Source organism: Arachis ipaensis, chromosome B3, assembly GCF_059453495.1.
Source record: "Arachis ipaensis isolate K30076 ecotype BB chromosome B3, ASM5945349v1, whole genome shotgun sequence".
In the NCBI taxonomy this organism is placed as follows: Eukaryota; Viridiplantae; Streptophyta; class Magnoliopsida; order Fabales; family Fabaceae; genus Arachis; species Arachis ipaensis.
The window spans coordinates 739,639-759,063 of record NC_142438.1 but is presented as its reverse complement, the minus strand read 5'-3'; the positions used below and the strand labels follow the sequence as shown (position 1 = coordinate 759,063).

Below are 19,425 nucleotides of genomic sequence, written 5' to 3'. Positions count from 1 at the left end.
AAGACACACCCATGCATATATTATTATGCCACTTCTTATTTCTGTCTTTTTTTGCTGTTGTTTTAGCTATTATGTATAATAAATATCATTTGCACATTTATTTTATAATAATTAATGGGAGAAATAGATCTTCTACTGAGGTGTGTTGTCAACAAAGCTAATAATAATATTGATAAAGTTGTGCACATTACATGAGTCCTCTTGAATCATGATTCATGATGTCTTGTTGGAAACTTGAGTTAACTAATGATTATTCTGGTAACAATAGTGTTGTCATATTCTTATATTGCACCCATTGGGTCAGACTTCGATCAGCTCCATTGACAGGCATGAACCAATTATTGCACCACTTGAATTTCCACTATTTCTTTTTCAGTAGAAAAACCACCATTGTGAGCATTAAAGCCTTGAATATCAGACAGAAACTTACCAAAAATAGAAACCCTTGAATCATAATATTCACCTGCAGTCTAAAAAAAAAATCCCATTAAACGCTCCCGTGTCTTTTGACCAAATCAGATCTTCATTCTCCCCAGCTTATTAATACCGAATAGATAATAAGTTAATAACACAAAATTATTATATTTAATTTAATATTTATAATTTTATATATATAATATTTATAGTTATATATTTATTAAATTTAAATTATTTATTTATTTTGGTAATAATTAAAAAATATAAAATAAAAAAATTGTAGGTTACTTTCTACTTATCTTTACTTCTTCTAAATATCTTTTATTTGCAAATTTCTGGCAATAAATATAACTATTTGGATTGAACTCAACTCTTAGTAATATTAATGTAGTGAATGTGGAAAATAATCAGGAAATAAAATATTCATCAAATATTCACCTTTGAATGAAAAATTAGTTCTAATTTGATCTAACGATAAAACTCCCTTATTTTACCTTCTAAAGTAAAATCCCACTGTAAACAAATTGTTCCAATAGTTTATTGGCATAATAAAAATCAATTGAGAAGGAACAAAGGCATAAGAAGAAAAAGAAAAAAGACTTGTTGAACTTGTTTACAAAAATAATTTGCTCACATAACATTTTTTTTCTTATTCTAAAACAAAAGTCAAATTTTATTTTCTAAAATTGGAAAAATACATACATACATTCATACATGTATCTTCTTTAAAGAGGTAGTGTTATCCGACAGTAACAAGAATTAAATACCAAAGATTCGATCTCATTCCGTTAGCAAACTCATTAATGAGAAAAAAACTTCAAGAAAATTACTTAATTGACAGCCCGAATTAGTTGAAGATTATCAAATCAATTTTTTTACACAGATATTATTGTTTAGTACTTTGAAATTGTAACGATGAACCGGTGCAAGCAATTCTTTCCAATTGCAAATTAGAACCGAATCATTAAGACGTGAAAATTTATTCCACACAAGTGGACAGAAGATGGTAATAAAAATTGCCTTATCAAACAAGTTTGCTCAGCAAGAGACAGCTGAAAAAGGAAAGTAATTTTTCATTTGTTCAAGATATCTGTATAAAACACCAAAATAAGCAAGTTATTTGTAATAACCGAGTTTTATCAACTTGCACTAAAAGTTTAAAATAGAACACACAATTATTAGTAGCAATAAAAGCACATAACCCTCCCAAATCACGTAGCCAATCAGTCAAATTTAATTCAAAGATTTTCTAAGTTAATACAAAGATATTAATTAGAAGAGTAGAACCGATTTCTGTAATTATAAAGATCTCAGTATATTAAATTAAACCTTTTAATATTGTGCACAACTACAAACTCTAATCAACACTATACAATACAAGTTTTTATATAAATAACCTTTAATCATGCCACTATCAATACGTATTCAAATTCAAAATTGCAACATCTCTTTCTCTCTTGAGCCATGGCAGCACAAAGTTCTGATGCTTGTCCTTCTGAATCCTCTAGCATCTCTGCCACCTTCCAAGGGATTGATAACAACACAAGGGACAATGATCTAGCTTCTGAACCAGACCAAGCCTCAAATTCCAATAATAATATGGAAAGGATGTTGGATTTTGTGAAGCTCTCCAACAACGATGTTTCATCGATTCGATGTTCTTCCAACGTGAAAGAGCTTGATTTTTTCAACACCGGGAAGAGGGTGATGGGATCATCGTCAACTTGGACTAATAATAATAATGTTGACGAAGGAAAAGATGAAAACACTGAAGAAAAAGAAAGGACTTCAGAGCCGAAAACTTTCTCTTGCAATTTTTGCAAGAGAGAGTTCTCGTCCTCTCAAGCCCTTGGTGGGCACCAAAATGCCCACAAACAAGAGCGTGCGATAGCGAAACGTCGCCAAGGGATGGACACGGGTGCTTTTGGTCACCCTCACTTTCCATATTATCCTTACCATAGCTTTTTCACACCATCTTTATATGGGTCCTATAATAGGACACTTGGGGTAAGAGTGGAGTCTATGATTCACAAACCTTCTTATCCTTGGTCTGCTGGTCTTAGGTTTGGTCGTAATCATAATTGGTCAACGCAGAGGATTCTTGGTTCATCATCATCATTAGCACTTGATAGGTTAAGTATTGAGGGTTTGCAACCAAATAATGAAGTAGGCGGGGTTAGTGGAATTCAAGCAAGTTCTTCGAATTTGAGAAAAGAAGATGATAATGGTGGTAATGGAAATACTTCCCAATTAGGAGATTCTTCTACCAACAATGTTGCTACAAGTCTCACTTGCCATGCAAAGGATGATCAGGATCCCAAGCCAGATAATGAACCCTCTAGTTCTGAGTCTCCGGGGCTTGATTTGTCACTTAAGCTTTAAGTTTGAACTTTAATTCATATTAATTATGTAGTTTATTCTTTTTTTTGTCTGTATACTTCATCTTAACTTTTAGTTCATGCGTTATCGATAATACTATTACTAGTTTATTTTTGGTGTGATCATTTTAGTATATTGACAATGTCATAGATTAAACGGTAATATATATATGGTATAAATGCTAATGTGCATTATTACACCTTTTTCGTCCTATCTTATTATCTTTTTCATTCATAAGCATTTTTCATTTAATAGTTTACCTGGCTACTCAAAAAATCTTATGCAAAGTTTGCAACTGCTCCACTTGCACAAGGTCCTGTGAAGCATGTTGAAATCTTTACATTAATTAAGCTCACAGATATGCAAGTACCGCTAGAAGCAAAGCAATCACAACTGATACAACAATGCTACAAAATAAGTTGGTTCTTTTCCATGGATAATTGATAATTGCAACAACGTATATAATACTCTACTGCCTCGCAGAGTTTACATATCACATTCACATTTCTCAGTCTCCTTTTTCTTTTCTTTTTTTTTTAAATAGAAGTCAAACAAGAGTCTCAACTTACTGATAACATCAAGTGGAGGCAAATATAGAAGTAAAGCCAATAACCACTAAAAATGTCTCTACACATGAATAAAGACCACTACTTTATTTTGAAACATGGATATCACCATTTGCATCAAATTTTTCCAAGAAAGGCAATTGCATTTCAGCAACATGGTAGCATGAACACCAACAAATTCTTCTCTGATGAGTTCCAGTTACTCATATTAATTATGAATCACTCTCAACATATCTCAATCCTCTTCTCTGCAGCAAGGACATAGATTAGACAATTTCAGCCAAGCTTCAAAAGCTTCATACTCGAATAACATAGCAGCGTAGAGTGACAATAACAGTAACAATAGCAGAAATATAGAACACGGGAAGAAAAGAAAAATAGAGAAGTTGTAGATAAACCGTTTATATTTCAAAATGACATAGAGACCCTGAAGAAAAATGATTACGTGAATGGGAAAAGAAAACAGAAAAACAATGTTTAATTTGGTGATGTAAATGTCAAAGGTTGGAAAAGATTGGACATTGAGATGATGAAAGAATACCTGTGAATTGGGCAATAATCAAACTAAATCAATATCTACCAGAGTTGGGTTACTCCAAATCCTGGTTCAGTACCACACGCATTCCCCACTTCTTCACTTCCACATAGCGGTGGTTAAATTCTTTGAATTCAAAGCGGGATCCATCAAGATCATGCTGCTTTCCATCCCGAATGAGTAGTTGGCGAGAAAAATAGAATAGGCAGAGGTGAACCAATTCACCCCTCACCTCCTCCTCCTTTTCAAGACAAACAAGGTGCTTGAGATTGACTTTTTCTGTTTGGTCGTAAAAGTAGAGCTCAATGGCAACGGGTGGTGCAAACTGAACAAGAATCTCGGCACAAAGGGCAATGCCAATCCAATCATTGTCATTGGCATTCGGAAATGATTCTATCCACATTGAATTATCTGCCCCCTTATTCTGATGCTTAAACCACCTTGGAATTGGAGCTCCACTCCCTGGAATTACAATAGCAAGTCTACCAAGGGATTCATTGTGTACCTGTAACCACAAAACACAAACAACCCTAATGATTAGATGCACAGCCCGTAAACAAGAGCAGCAATAATGGCAACAACAACACGCACGCACCTTAATGTACTCTCTCATCCATGAACTACCCATTCCACTCAGCCTTTCCTTCTCTACTATTTTCGGGCAGTTCCACATCCTCAATTCTCCCCATTTCACAAGTTTTGTTCGCTCTACCGCTGGATAGGGGAATGGCAACGGGAACTCATCTACATACATTAGCCGTTTGCAGTTATCTAACTTCAACACTATCAGTCTGGGAAGCTTGTTTATGAAATCAGGTACTCTAACTATATTGTTTCCCCTGAAATCTAAGATCTCTAAATAATGTAAGGATGATATGGCCTCAGGGATAGTATGCAGATTACAATAACTTAGGTCAAGAGAATACACGCAGCTTAAGCGAGCCACAGAAAGCCTCCACAGACGGAACACATGGTTGTATCTACTTTTAGAAGAATTGAAGAAATGGAATGGTAACCTAAGCTTAAGCCTTTTAAAAGTGGACCATACTGTCGATTGGCATTGGATACCACTCTCACTTCCATTTTCCAGCTCTTTCCCACTAAATAATCTTGAGCACCCGCTCAGATTAACATATTTTAGTGAAGATATACCGAATACAGTGATGGGGAAGCTCATTAAACTTGTGCACTCACTCAAATCTAACTCAACAAGTTTTCTTAGGTCTCCAGTTGATGGATGTATGTGCTTAAGCTTTCTACATTCTCTAAGGATCAGCACCTCAAGATTTGGAGCCTGGCTAAGGTTTGGAGTCTTCACAAGATTTTTGGAGTCAGAGAGATCCAATTCCTTCAAATTGTCCGGACACTGTTGCACAATTGGAAAAAACAAACATCATTAATTACACTTTCACTTATTTGTTTGATAACTTCAAAATATCTGAAGCTTATTTTATTTATTAGTAGTACCATTGTGCCATCCCATAGTTGCTTGATGTTGCTCTTTTGCAAGACTAATTTCACAAGCTTGGATAGCTTACAACATGATGGAAAATACGTAAACGGATATTCTTCCCACTCGAGATATCGCAATTCGCTAGAAATGCTATTAAAACTTCCAGAAAAACTAACACTTTTTATTTCGAGAAATTCAAGTCGTTTCATTCTTGATAATGTTTCAGCTCTTAATGTCATATTTCTTTCTTCATCATATAATCCCCTCAATTGAACGGCCTTAACATCATCAATTACCTAAATACAAAAAAGCCACAAAAATATTAGACTATTTCAATTACCTATTAACTCTATAAAATTGAAAAATTTTTAAAACTGCATACCGTATTTCCAAACATAATACGTTGAAAATCCTCTTTGCACCATATCCTACTCCACTTCCATGGCTCATTTGGAGCACTTTGCCGAACTATTCTCATGCCTAACTCTTGCAACAGGTCATGCATTCTAATATAGTCTCCATCAATTGTTATTAATGATTTATCGATGAGTACACTTATTCCAATCTTTGGATGAAGACCACGACAGTACAACATGTCTTCCACAGACAATTTATATTCGTGGTTAAAGAAACAAGCAATGTCCAAAAATATTTCCTTTTCCATGGGTTCCAATCCATCAAAACTAAGTTGAAGCACATCTGCGATTTCCTTCTTTGGATTATTTTTCAGTCTATCTAAGGCACTTCTCCATACAGAGATATCTCGACCGCGTAGATATGACCCCAAAACTTTGATCGCCAAGGGAAGGCCTTGAGCATATTCAAGTGCAAGATCCGTCAACTTTTTGTACTCTCTGCTAATCTCGTCACAACTTATAATTATATTATCATTAAAAGCTTTTTCACAGAACAATTGATGAGCTTCATCCTCATTCAAGAGTTGAACTTTGTATGTTTGATCTAGCCCAAAAGAGTTCAAGACATGTTGATCTCTAGAAGTTACTACAATTCTGCTTCCTGGATATAGACAATCACGAGTCACGCCAAGGTTCTCTAACTGTTCAACATCATCAGCATTATCTAGAACAATCAGAGCCTTTTGACAGCGTAGCATAGTTTTTATCAAACTATTAGCCTCGTAATGATTGTATATATCTTGGATCTCTCCATTTGTAATTTGACAAACAAGTTGCTTTTGTAGAGAAAGTAGACCAACTCCACGAAAAACTTTGCTTATATCGTCAACAAAACAATGAGCACCAAATTTATGAAGGTTTCTACCATACACCACCCTAGCAAGTGTTGACTTTCCTATCCCACCCATGCCACAAACGCCTACAACCCGAACTTCATTATCGGAGTTGAAATCAATCAGGTTTTCCAATTGTTCCACACGAGATTGCATCCCAACCAACCCATCCACACTTGACAAATTGCAACCTAGTTTGCTTCTTACCCTTTTAACAATTTTTTCAATCTCTCCATTCTCCTGCCTGAAAGAACAAAGAGAAAATGAACTTGTAAGCTCATTTTCTTATATAAGACAACCTAAAACAAAGAGAAAACGAGAGCAATAAAAGGTGATTTTGTTTAATCAACTTATTCATGTATAGATAATCTATTTCACAAAGATAGTAATGGAATTTAGGAAAGATTACTTACTTATTTTGTATATCCCAACCAGAGAGATTGGCCACTTGCAGCAGAGATTCCCTCCACTGTTGCACCATGTTTGAGTTATCTTTGAATCTTTCTTCATGCTCAGCCAAGGCTTTCCCATAGTTTCCGGTCTGTTTACGCACCTCAGACGGAGTCACATCGTAGAAAATAGGCAACAGATTTGGTTCTGTTATCGTATTGCTGCAATCAAGCATCTTAGCGAGTTCCTGCAAGCACCATGAAGAGGTAGCATAGTTTTTAGAGAAGATGACAATGAGAACCTGAGATCCTTCAATTGCTTGCACCAGCTCAGTGGAGATGTGCTGTCCTTGCAACAGATTCCTATCGTCCCTGAATGCAACTATTCCGTTTCTACGGAAAGCTGCAAATAGATGATCAGCGAAGGTGTTGCGTACGTCCTCACCTCTGAAGCTCACAAACACGTCATATTTGGGTCTTGTGCTGCTTGATGCCATGCTTTGGATGCTCCTGCACTCCATTGACGAAGTTGAAGTGAAGATTGGAAGAGACTGTGTGCAGAGAAGAAATATTCTGAGAAGTTGGATTGAAAGTCCTTTTTGGAGGAAGGAAGCATCGTAGTAATTGAGACAAAGACAAATATTGTACCTTTAAAGGCCAATCAAGTCATATTCCCCTTGACTCCTGTAACAAAACAAGTCTAGTTTATTTCATATTTTTTCATTATCACAATGGTAATAATTATTTTTGTGGGGTATAATGTTGAAAATATATTCTGCAAAAGCAGAGGCTCACCAAAACTTTGTCTTCTTTGGGACCCAATGCAAGTCTCTCTCTCTTGGAATTTCAATTCCCGGAAATACCATAGAAATGTGAGGAGTGAATTCCTTGTATACCTTTTAACAACAAAAACAAACAAGGTGAGTTCTACCGTGTAGAACAAAGATTCTTTCTACACCTATAGAAAGATACATGTCGACATTGAAAGAAGGTAAGAAACTATGCACGTAAAACTAGACAGCATGTTCTACAAAGTTGGGTCCCACTAATTTATAGGTTTGCAGTTTGGTTAGTCCTACAATAAAATGTTCTATATACTAAGTAGATGTTGATCCATATTAATTACCATATTAATTATTCAATTGTATTTATCAATTTATTTATGCATTTTTTTCTTAGTAGGGGTAGATATTTATTATATCTTTTTTAAGTAATAAAAAAAAGAGGAATATTTTAAAAAAGTCATTAAAAAAAATACAAGAATAATACGACGGGTTCAATGCACATTCACATGAATATTAGTTATTGAATAGCCCTTCTTAATTTTTATTAAGTCAAAATCACTTAAATATTTTTAACACTCAACATAAATATATCTTAAATTCAACAAAAATATGAAGCTTATATCTATTCAGCTATTCCTTTCACAAAATTAAAAATTAAAAGTAACAAATGTCTCCTAAGCAAGGAGTAAAATAGGAACTTATCACAGTCATACTTTCATGTAATTGTAGATAAATTTAAATCATCAAACATCAAAATTTAAATAACTTAATGCATTTAAATTATGATTTTTTAAATATGAATGTCATGGCAATATAAATTTTTTTTTATTTTTTTTTTGTACATGACAAAATAAAAGTATGCATTTTCTGTCATAGTCTTCCAAACAGTGATAGACTCAGAAAATTTTAAGAGCGAGGGCAAAAATATATATGTTAAAATAAATTTTGTTGAACATTATTAATTATATTAAAGAGAAAATTATTCTAAAGGACCGTTAGGAAGATTTAATTATTAAAAGGGACCTTTAATACTAAAATTATTAAGAAGGACAAAATTTTTTTATAATATTTAAGAAAAAGAACCAAATCTTTTTATAAAGAGACAAATATAATTGAGCTTTTTGGATGGTTTGTGCTTGTGGGTAGAGTTAATACCAAGGAGAGGTTGAGTAGGCTAGGCGTTATTATGCCAACTGATAACATCTGTGTACTTTGTAACAAGGAGGTAGAATCGGTCAAGCATTTATTTCTTCTCTGTGAACTAACATGACAGGTGTGGTGTAGTTGGTTGCGGTTCTTTGGTGAAGTTTGGGCTATTCCGGGTACAATAAGGGAACTGTTTGAGAGTTGGACTGGTTGGCATAAGCGAAAACAAGAGTAGAAGAGGTGACTGACTAGGTTCTTTGCAGTGATTTGGAATATTTGGGTGGAACGTAATGCTAGGATCTTCAATAATAATAAAGAAGCAGGTGTTGACTTCGTAATAAGGAGGACAATTCTGAGCTACAATGAATGGACCGATAGTGATCCTTTTGGTTGTTGATGGCAATGCCGGCATTGACAGGGATGTTATGTATTTCCATGTAGTACTTGTTGTTTGGCTTGTTTGCTCCACTTTACAGTGTTGAGCTTCCTTTGTTTCAAAAAAAAAAAGAGACAAATATATCTTTAATTATTTTTTAATTTATTTTTTATAATCTTTAATATATGTTGTTTGACTCTCAACGCTATATTGAATGAATATTCACTTGGGATTAATTAGTTAATTAATTTAAGAAAGGAAAAAGACCGTTGGAGAGATTTAATTATTGAAAAAAATCTTTAATATTAAAATTATTAACAACGACCAAATCCTTTTATAATATTTAAGAAAAAAGACAAATTTCTTTATAAAAAGACAAATATATCTTTAATTATTTTTTATTTATTTTTTGTAATTTTTATATTAACAAATTTTTTTCTAAAATTTTAGTAATTTTTATTATTTATTTATTTATTTTTTTACTTTTCTAATCTTTTGTCTTTTTTTCTCGTTGGATAAAGATCACAAAAGTAAAAAAATAAATAAATAATTAATAAAAATTACTAAAATTTTAAGAGAAATAAAATTTATCAACATAAAGATTATAAAAAATAAATAAAAAATAATTAAAGATATATTTGTCTCTTTATAAAAAGATTTGGTTCTTCTTTTTAAATATTATAAAAAAATTTGATCCTTCTTAATAATTTTAGTATTAAAGGTCCTTTTTAGTAATTAAATCTTCCTAACCGTCCTTTAGAATAATTTTTCCTATATTAAAAATATAATGGAGATATAAAATTTAAAAAGAGTTAGTGAGAAACAGACATGTTTTAAGTTTAAATTTTAGAAATAAAAATTTTTTTTTTTATAAATTATATATAATAAATAGTATTTTAAATAATAAAAAATATTTTAAGTTTAAATTTTAGAAATAAAAAAATATTTTTTTATAAATTATATATAATAAATAGTATTTTAAAAATGAAAGTGTTCACTATTATATTTCTATTATATTTTTAATATAATTAACAATGTTAACCAAAATTTATTTTAAGACATGTCTGTTTCTCACTAACTCTTTTTAAATTTTATATCTCTATTATATTTTATATCTCTATTATATTTTTAATATAATTAATAATGTTCAACAAAATTTATTTTAAAATATATATTTTTGTCCTCGCTCTTAAAATTTTCTGGGTCCATCACTATTTGCAGGACTATGACAGAAAATGCATACTTTTATTTTGTCATGTACAAAAAAAATAAAAAAGAATTTACATTCCTTTGACATTCATATTTAAAAAATTATAATTTAAATACATTAAGTTATTTAAATTGTGATGTTTGATGATTGAAATTTATCTACAAGTACATAAAAGCATGACTGTAATAAGTTCCTATTTTATTCCTTGCTTAGGAGGCATTTGTTACGTTTAACTTTTAATTTTTAATTTTGTGAAAAGAATAGCCGAATAGGTATAAGCTTCATATTTTTGTTGAATTTAAGATACATTTATATTGAGTGCTAAAAATATTTAAGTGATTTTGACCTGATAAAAATTAAGAAGGGCTATTCAATAACTAATATGCATGTGAATGTGCATTGAACCTGTCGTATTATTTTTGTATTTTTTTTAATGACTTTTTTAAAATATTTCTCTTTTTTTATGACTTAAAAAAGATATAATAAATATCTACACCTACTAAGAAAAAAATACATAAATAAATTGATAAATACAATTGAATAATTAATATGGTAATTAATATGGATCAGCATCTACTTAGCACATAGAATATTTTATTGTAGGACTAACCAAACTGCAAACTTATAGATTAGTGGGACCCAACTTTGTAGAACATACTGTCTAGTTTTGCGTGTATAGTTCCTTACCCTCTTCCAATGTCGACATGTGTCTTTCTATAGGTGTAGAAAGAATCTTTTTTCTACACGGTAGAACTCACCAAACAAGGAAGGAATCTTGATCTTTAGATGCACACCTCATAAAACAAGACACAAGAAGAAGAATACGCACGTAGCTCGATCTTAAATTTTAAATGATATTTTAAAAATATTTTGTTTAAAATAAATCAATTTTAGAAAATTTAAAAAATATTTAAACAGAAAAGCTCTACATACATGGATGTTATCCAAATAACTTCCTCCACACACGCGTTCCCTCATCCCACAGTCGTTTGTTATACAGGCGCCTCATATAATGTATATAACGTAAACCTTTTTTGCGTGATAAACCTTTCTCAACGTAAACCTTGTTCTCTTTTCGCATTTTCTTTCTTCTTTTATGTTCTTCTTCTTCTTCTTCAACCTAATAAAATTCCTTATTCTCTGCATTATGGATCTGGATTGAGTTCGACGTAATTAGCTTTGTCGTGTTTCTTCTTCTTCTTCTTTTTTCTTTGATCTGACTTCTGAATTTGAAACAATAAATGAATCAATTTCAAATCAGTTAAATGAGTGCGATTTGGATTATTCTTCCGAAACGCATCAATTTGATGAGGTTTGGATTATTGAATTTTGAATCGAATTTAATGGAATGCAATTGCTAATTTTATTTGAATTGAATTGAATGGATGGAGGTGATCTGAATCTGAATTGAATTGAATTGATAATATCTAAATTGTAGACAGAGTTGTTTCAAATTTAGTTTTGTATAATGGATTATCTTTCGTTTACTGTGAGTAACCTTTCGGTTCGGTAATTATTATAGAGTTATTTCACCATGAGCATGTGTTCGGTTCGGATGCAAAAATGAGTCAAAAATGAGTCTGTAAAAAAAATTAGAGGAATATATTCTATTTTATTCACTGAGCACTATATAATTGTTTCACCGTAATAAAGCTTTTGGTTCACCATGCAAACCAGCTGTATTGTGGATGAAAAATTTGCCCCAAAGGTGGGAATGATTTTCAAGACACTAGAAGAAGCTGGAAAGTTCTACAAACATTATTCAAAATTTGCCGATTTTTCTACGAAAATAAGGAACACGATTCGGAACAGAGACAAGATTAAGAATCAACACCAACCAAGCGACTATTCTCGGAGTCCGAAGATTCGGGAGCGAAAGGAGATACTTCAACTTGCAAGATAATCAAGTTTGAGAATAAAAATTGAGAATTTGAATGGGCATATTTTATAATTCCCTTTTTAAGTCTATCTAATAGAATAATGCCAAACATATATTTGTTCGGTAAAAATATTATTCGTTTTTAAGTTTTTTTTTTTTAATTTTTATGTTTGGAATTTAGAATTTTTTTTTAATATAAGTTAATGTTATTTGGTTATTACTTGTGATTTTTTTTTCAATTTATACCGTTGATATTTTGTTATTTCTAATTTAGTATTTGATATCATAAAGTTTTATATTTTTAATATAAAATATTATTGATATAATTAAGTTAGTTATTAATTTTTAATGTGTAATTATTTAAAAAAACTTAATTCTAATTTCTAATTATTAATTAAAACACTTTGTTTAAACTTTTTAATTTAAAATATAAATTTTTTTTGAATTTTTAAGTAAGAAAATGTCTTTAAAAATATCATTTTTATTTGCATAATTTCTAAGCAAATTTGCTAACTACAAAATATTAGATTAAATTGAATGAAATTACTTATTTTTTTAAAATGTGAGGTTATTTATACTATTTAAAAAAACTAATATATATTTTTCTATACTTAATTTTTTTTTCTATCGTTCCTAAAAAATTGAACTAATTTAGTAGTTCGAAAAAAATGGAGAATCTTTTGCTGATATGACGCTAATACATTGAGCTTGAAAATTATTTACTTAGGTGTCGTTATTAGAAATTTTTAAAACTTTATTTATAAATTATAAGTTATTTGTTTAGGTGGTTATCTTTTAAATTTTAAGTTATTTGCTTAAGTTGTTTTTCTTAGTTTGTTATTTTTTAAAATTTAAGTTATTTGCTTAGGTTGTTAGTTTTTAAATTTTTAAATACACTTTCTTAAGTTGTTAGTTTTAGATATTTTTATAATTTATAAGGTTATTAATATTTAAATTGTAATTATTTTTTGTTTTTATTGACAAATAATAGGATAGATATAATTTATGATAAAACTAAAACAATTATTTCTAATTTCTATTTTTTGATTAAATTAAAAGAGTTTTATATTTTAAAATAATATTGAATTTCAACTTTTCTCGTGCCATTATTTTAAAAGGAGCATAAAATAAAAATATTAATTAATTAATTAATTTAATAATAAGATCAGGAGTGATATATACAACGAGTTAGGATTCAAGATATAGTTGTTAGGGATGAAATCCATGCTTCCAAAGCAGATAAATGTATCATTCTAGCTACCTGCGTCTTTCACATGTAGAATGAGATACATGTTTAATAATTATTAAGATATTCTAACAATTTGTAAGAAATATATGGATATCTAGATCTCTTCATCACAATGACATGTAATTCGAGTTGGCAAGAGATTGGTAGAGTTAATAATCCAAAGCAAGGTTCTGAAAATCAGACCGGACCAGCCGGTTCGACTGGTTTAACCGCGAACCGACGACGCAAACGGTCCGATCCTCCTGTAAAAACCGTGCTGGGAAGAACTGGTAAACCGGCTGGTTGGGCTGAATCGGTGATCGGCCGGTTCTGCTAAACGACGCCGTTTTATTGTTTTTTAAAAAAAAAAACCTTAACCCGACCCGACTGCTCGTGGAGCACCCCACCCTCCCTTTCTTTCCCCGACCCCATTCATTCATGATTCATCTGATTCTGAATCATATCACAGTGAGAGAAGAGTGAACCCTAGCCGCCCAGTCGCCCTCCTTCGTCGATGCGGTCTCAGGTCATCAACGCCACCACCGTCGCCTGGTCCTCAGCCCCAGTAACCCTCCATCTTCGCCTGGTTCCCTGCCCAGTAGCCTTCCATCTCCATCGTCTTCATCTTCTCAACATCAGCAGGCAGTAGCCCTCTCATCGTCTTCATCGTCGCGCGGTCCTCAACAGTCGACACTAGGGGTGAGCACGGATAGCGGGTACCCGATTACCCGTCCGAACCAATTAAATTAGTTCTGGAACCAACGGGTAATCGGGTCCAATCCGAACCAAACCGATGGTCTTTATTAGTGATTGGTTCGGATATCGGTTCTGAGGGTGCAGAACCCGAACCAACCCGCGAACCCGATCATATATTAATTAAATAAAAAAATAAAAAATATATATATGACTTTTCCATTAGACAAAGATTATTCACTATTAATATGTTTGGATGTTAATAAGTTTAGTTTTTAATGTATTTGGTATTTAACATGTTTGGATTATTTCTATTGATGTTACATGTTTATTGTACTTGTTGAATTTTTAAGATAAAAATTTGGTTTTTTTGTATGAATTTCAAAGTCATCGGGTACCCAATTACCCGAACCGAACCAATCCATTCTTAATCGGTTTGGTTTGGTTTGGGTACATGTACAAAAAAACATAAATCCAAACCAAATCGAACCAATTATATTTCGATCGGTTCGGTTCTAATTTTACTATGAACCCGAACCAAACCGACCCGTGCTCACCCCTAGTCGACACCAGTAGCCCTCCGTCGACCCCAGGTGAGTGACTCGTCCTCTGCTCATCTTCTTTGTTCTTCGCCTCTGTGAACTTTCTCTGTGAAATTGATACTCTGTGAACTTCCTCTGTGAACTCAAATTTCAGTTTAATTGTGAACTTCCTCCGTTTGTTGGTTAGCATGAGAAATAAATAATCTGAAAATTAACTGGCTGGTCTTCTATTTTGCAGCTCAATTTCTGTTTGTTGCTCAATTTCTGTTTGTAGCTCAATTTCTATTCGTTCCTCTGCTTAAATTTGTTACTCTATTTTTGTAAATAAGCTGAAATTTGTTGCTCAATTTCTGTTTGTAGCTCAATTTCTGTTCGTTCCTCTACTCAAATTTGTTACTCTGTTTTGTAAATAAGTTGAAATTTGTTGCTCAATTTCTGTTCGTTCCTTTGCTAAATAAGCTGAAATTTGTTACTCTGTTTTGTACTTTGTTAATGCTGGAAACTTACTCGGTTTTGCATAATTGTTGACTGGCTGAATTGCTTTAGGCAAAATTATTGTAGGCAGAATTGTTAATGTTCATTGTATAGGCAGATTTGTTAATGTTTATTGTTGTGGCTGTTATTATTTTCATATATGTTTTATTAATTTCAGTTATGGAAGATAGTATTAATCAAGAAGTAACTACTGATAACAATGCTTCTGTGAATAATAACATGTCTGCCGATACTCCTATTCCGAATGATGCTGCTAATCCTAATTCCCGTAGTGCTAACGATAGTCAGTCACAAAGTTCTTCTAACCTTAGGGAAAAAACAGATTTAGCTTGGAAATATGTTGCTCTACAAATGGTGAATGGAAAACCACAATATCAATGTTTATTTTGTCTACAAGTTTTCAATAGAGGTAGAATTCACAAGATGAAGAAACATCTAGCAAAGATTACTGGAGCGTGAAAAAATGTCCTAAAGTTCCATATGATGTGGAAAAACAGATGGAAAGTTTGTTGAAAGATATTCAGACCAACAAAAAGAAAAGAAAAATAAGTTTTGGTGAAGAGGGTGGTGATGAGGTAGATGATGCAATTGATGAGGCAATAGCTCAAGAAGAACAGGAACAGCAGCGTACCTCAAGTCAGCAAGGAGTTGGAGGCGATCCAAAGAAAAAAGCCAAAGTCATTCCTCCTATGTTTGCACCAAGAACAACTCCAAGAGCTCAACCAAGTATTAAAAGTGTTCTGCAAAACAAAGAGGCAATACACGAGGTTGATAAACGATTTGCTCGGTGGCTTTTGGATTGTAAAATTCCATTTAATATTGTGATGTCGCCATATTTTCAAGATATGCTGGATGGTGTTGTTGGTATTGGACCTGGTTACAAGGGGCCTTCTTATGATAAGTTAAGGGTTCATTTGTTGGCTGGTCTTAAAAGAGAAAGCCAAATGCTAGTTGATAGTTATAGGAGTGCATGGAAGGAAACTGGATGTACCCTCATGGCTGATGGTTGGACAGATCAAAGACAAAGAATGTTAATCAATTTCTTGGTATATTGTTCTAAAGATTTGTGCTTCGTGAAATCAGTAGATGCTTCCAGTATGGTAAAAAATGCTTCACACTTGTGTAATTTGTTTTCTGAGGTAATTGAATGGATTGGCCCAAGACTGCATATCAGCCGTACACAGATATTATCAACTCAAGATAGGACAAGCATTTGAAGAAAGATCTTCATGCGGCAGCTTACTTCTTGAATCCTAAATTCTTTTTTAATGAAAATTATAAAGAAGCACCTGACGTTATGCGAGGTTTGCTTGATCTTGTTACCTTGTATTGCAAGTGTAACAATTTGGATTCAGTTCAGGCAATGAAAGAAATACATTTATATAGAGATCGGAAGAAAAGTTTTGATAGACAAGAAGCTATTCGAGCTGCATCTGAACTTAAGCCTAGTAAGAATATGGCTGAATATTTGTTTAATTAATAGTAACTTGTTTTATGCTCCTATGTTCTTAATTGATATCTTCTAATATGTTATGGTTTTATAATTGATATCTTCTTGTTATCTTTCATTGCATTCTTAGTCAAGCATCTGCTTCTTCTGGGTGTGAGAGAAATTGGAGCCTTTTTGTCCAGATTCATACAAAAAGAAGAAATAGATTGGAGCATGATAGACTGAATGACATTGTTTATGTTACCTATAATTTGCGTCTTAAATCCAGGTAATATATGTTTCATGAAATACCATATTGTTTCATTTGTAATCTTTATCATAACAAATTTGTAAATTATTAAATCTTCATATATTGTATTTAACTTTTTAGGAAGGAAAAAGAAAAAAGAAAGCAAAAGACACAATATGATCCAATTGATTATGAAAGCATCAGTCAAGTTGACTTTTGGGTGACTGAAGAGGTTGTAGAGAAAGAGCCTGATCTTCCTAGTAATGTGGATGACTTATTGCGTGAGTATAGTATATTTAGTTTCTAATGATTTATTAGAATGTTGTTAGTTTATAATATAATGATAACATCATAACATGTCTATTTTATTAGGTGAAATTGATGCTGATTTATATCAAAGTGGCGGTGGTAGTAGTGGTCTTTATGCTGCATCTCTTGATTCTTCTGCTGAACAGGGTGGGAATGAAGGTGAAAATCATCCCACCGAAGCAGATTTGTAACAAGTTCTTGCGAATTTTGATGATTGATAAACCATGTAGTTGGGATTTAATATTTAGATATGCTTTTATTACTATTTAACTTTTGAGTTTGGATTTTGATAAGATCATATGTATTTGGTTGATGATATTTTATGTAGTGTTTTAAATTTCAAAGATATTTTAAGATTTATATCAGACTATAATTATATTTTAGGATGTGTATTTATAATTTATTTATTATTCTATTCTAAAACGGTTTTTTCAGTTGAACCATCGGTTGAACCGATTAGACCAATGAACCAGTGACTAGAGCAGTTTGATGACCGGTCCAGTTTTCTGAACCTTGATCCAAAGAATTTAAAGGTTGAAGACCGATAGATATATTATGTATAGTGTTCAATCATTAGAGAAAAATATTTTTCTGCAACAAATTTGGGTGTAACACGAAGATATTTAGGTGTATTTTAAGAATTTTTAGGTGTATCTTTATTTTGATAAGTTCTGCATAATTCAAGACTCTTTCTCTTTCTCTTTCTCATCTTCTACTGTTTCTTCTTTTTTTTTTTTAATCATCATCACCATCTTCTTCTTCTTCTTTTCTTATTCATCTTTTTCTTTTTATTTTACCTTCTCAAGTTTCTCCTTGTTTTACTCTCTTAACAAGAATAAAAATAAAAAAAATCAAACAAAGAAGAAGAAGAAACACATAATGCTACAGAATTACTTGGAAGAGGATGAACTTACATTCATTTAACTAAAAGAAAGAAAGAAATAAGGAAAAAAAGAAGAAGAAAAAAACGCAGCATTAGAGAAAATATTTTTCTGTATTTGCAGCAAATTTGGGTGTAACACGAAGATATTTGGGTGTATTTTTATTCTGATAAGTTCTGCATAATTCAAAACTCTTCCTCTTCCTCCTTTTCATCTTCTACTGTTTCTTCTTTTTTTTTATCATCCTCACCATCTTTTTCTTTTTTTCTTATTCATCTTTTCCTTTTTATTTTATCTTTTCAAGTTTTTTTATTGTTTTACTCTCTTAACAAGAATAAAAACAAAAAAATCAAATAAAGAAGAAGAAGAAACACATAATGCTGCAGAATTACTTGGAAAAGGATGAATTTACATTCATTTAACTAAAAGAAAGAAAGAAATAAGGGAAAAAAGAAGAAAAAAAAACGCAGCATTAGAGAAAATATTTTTCTGTATTTGCAGCAAATTTGAGTGTAGCACGAAGATATTTGGGTGTATTTTAAGAATTTTTTAGTGTATTTTTATTCTGATAAGTTCTGCATAATTCAAAAACTCTTCCTCTTCCTTCTCTTCATCTTCTACTGTTTCCTCTTCCTTGTCTTCTTATTTCGTTTTCTTATAATATTTCTTGGGAGAAAAAATCAAACAAAGAAGAAAAAAATACATAATGTTACAAAATCAATAGAAAGAAGAGGAGGAAAAAATGCAGCAACAACAACAGTAATAAAAAATAACGATAAAGATGAAACATGCGAAGAAAAAGAAAGAGAAGAAGAAGAAGGAAGATGAGGAGGAAAAGGAAGAACGTGAAGAAGAAGAAGTATCTTCCAATGGTGAGTGAGAGCGCGCTTTGGAAACGGTTGAGTGACGTGCATGTTATCACGCTCCAGTAGGTGGATGTAGTTTTTGTTAGATTTGGCCCAACTTGTAAGACTTGTAAGCCAAAAAGACTTGTATGTGTAGCATAACTCCATATTATATAATGTGATATTATTAAAAATAACTATTATTTTTGTTAATTGTATAAATAATTATTTAAAAAGACAAATATAATTATACAATTATATAAAATATTTGATACAATCAAAATAAAATTTTAATTTTATATAAAATTAATATTTAAAATTATTAAATAATCTAATAAATTTAGCTAAATTATGGTCCTTAATCATCAC

General features: G+C 31.7%; 2 protein-coding genes and 1 long non-coding RNA gene across 10 annotated transcripts; 2 read left to right on the top strand and 1 right to left on the bottom strand.

Annotated features, from left to right (window-relative positions):
- The first annotated feature begins 1,881 nt into the window (after positions 1 to 1,881).
- Positions 1,882 to 2,799, top strand: LOC107632430 (uncharacterized). The gene is made up of 2 exons (XM_088509208.1): positions 1,882 to 2,121; positions 2,242 to 2,799. The coding sequence occupies exons 1-2, from the start codon at positions 1,882 to 1,884 to the stop codon at positions 2,797 to 2,799; spliced, it is 798 nt and encodes a 265-aa protein (XP_088365334.1).
- A 31-nt stretch (positions 2,800 to 2,830) lies between these two features.
- On the top strand, positions 2,831 to 4,854 carry LOC148569633 (uncharacterized). The gene is made up of 2 exons (XR_015907030.1): positions 2,831 to 2,901; positions 2,947 to 4,854. It is a non-coding gene; the product is annotated as an uncharacterized LOC148569633 (long non-coding RNA).
- Positions 3,207 to 7,761, bottom strand: LOC107629437 (disease resistance protein Roq1). Of its 8 annotated transcripts, none has more exons than XM_088507178.1 (6): positions 7,013 to 7,761; positions 5,733 to 6,843; positions 5,365 to 5,646; positions 4,493 to 5,263; positions 3,904 to 4,402; positions 3,207 to 3,789 (listed from the first exon to the last, which is right to left on the bottom strand). In XM_088507178.1, exons 1-5 carry the CDS (start codon positions 7,507 to 7,509, stop codon positions 3,953 to 3,955), a joined length of 3,111 nt encoding a protein of 1,036 aa, XP_088363304.1. In that variant the 5' UTR covers positions 7,510 to 7,761; the 3' UTR covers positions 3,207 to 3,789; positions 3,904 to 3,952. The 8 variants fall into 8 exon arrangements, with proteins under 8 accessions (XP_088363304.1, XP_016187720.1, XP_088363306.1 ...); XM_016332234.3 differs by having other exon boundaries at positions 3,207 to 3,610; XM_088507180.1 differs by having other exon boundaries at positions 5,419 to 5,646.
- Positions 7,762 to 19,425: the final 11,664 nt, after the last annotated feature.

Coding starts and splice junctions, on each gene's coding strand:
- LOC107629437 (XM_088507175.1), bottom strand. CDS start 7,509: ATGGAGTGCAGGAGCATCCAAAGCATGGCATCAAGCAGCACAAGACCC. Junction 6,844..7,012: donor GGTTGGGATATACAAAATAA/GTAAGTAATCTT, acceptor TTGTTCTTTCAG/GCAGGAGAATGGAGAGATTG. Junction 5,647..5,732: donor GTATTATGTTTGGAAATACG/GTATGCAGTTTT, acceptor TTTTGTATTTAG/GTAATTGATGATGTTAAGGC.
- LOC107632430 (XM_088509208.1), top strand. CDS start 1,882: ATGGCAGCACAAAGTTCTGATGCTTGTCCTTCTGAATCCTCTAGCATC. Junction 2,122..2,241: donor TTTTCAACACCGGGAAGAGG/GTGATGGGATCA, acceptor AATTTTTGCAAG/AGAGAGTTCTCGTCCTCTCA.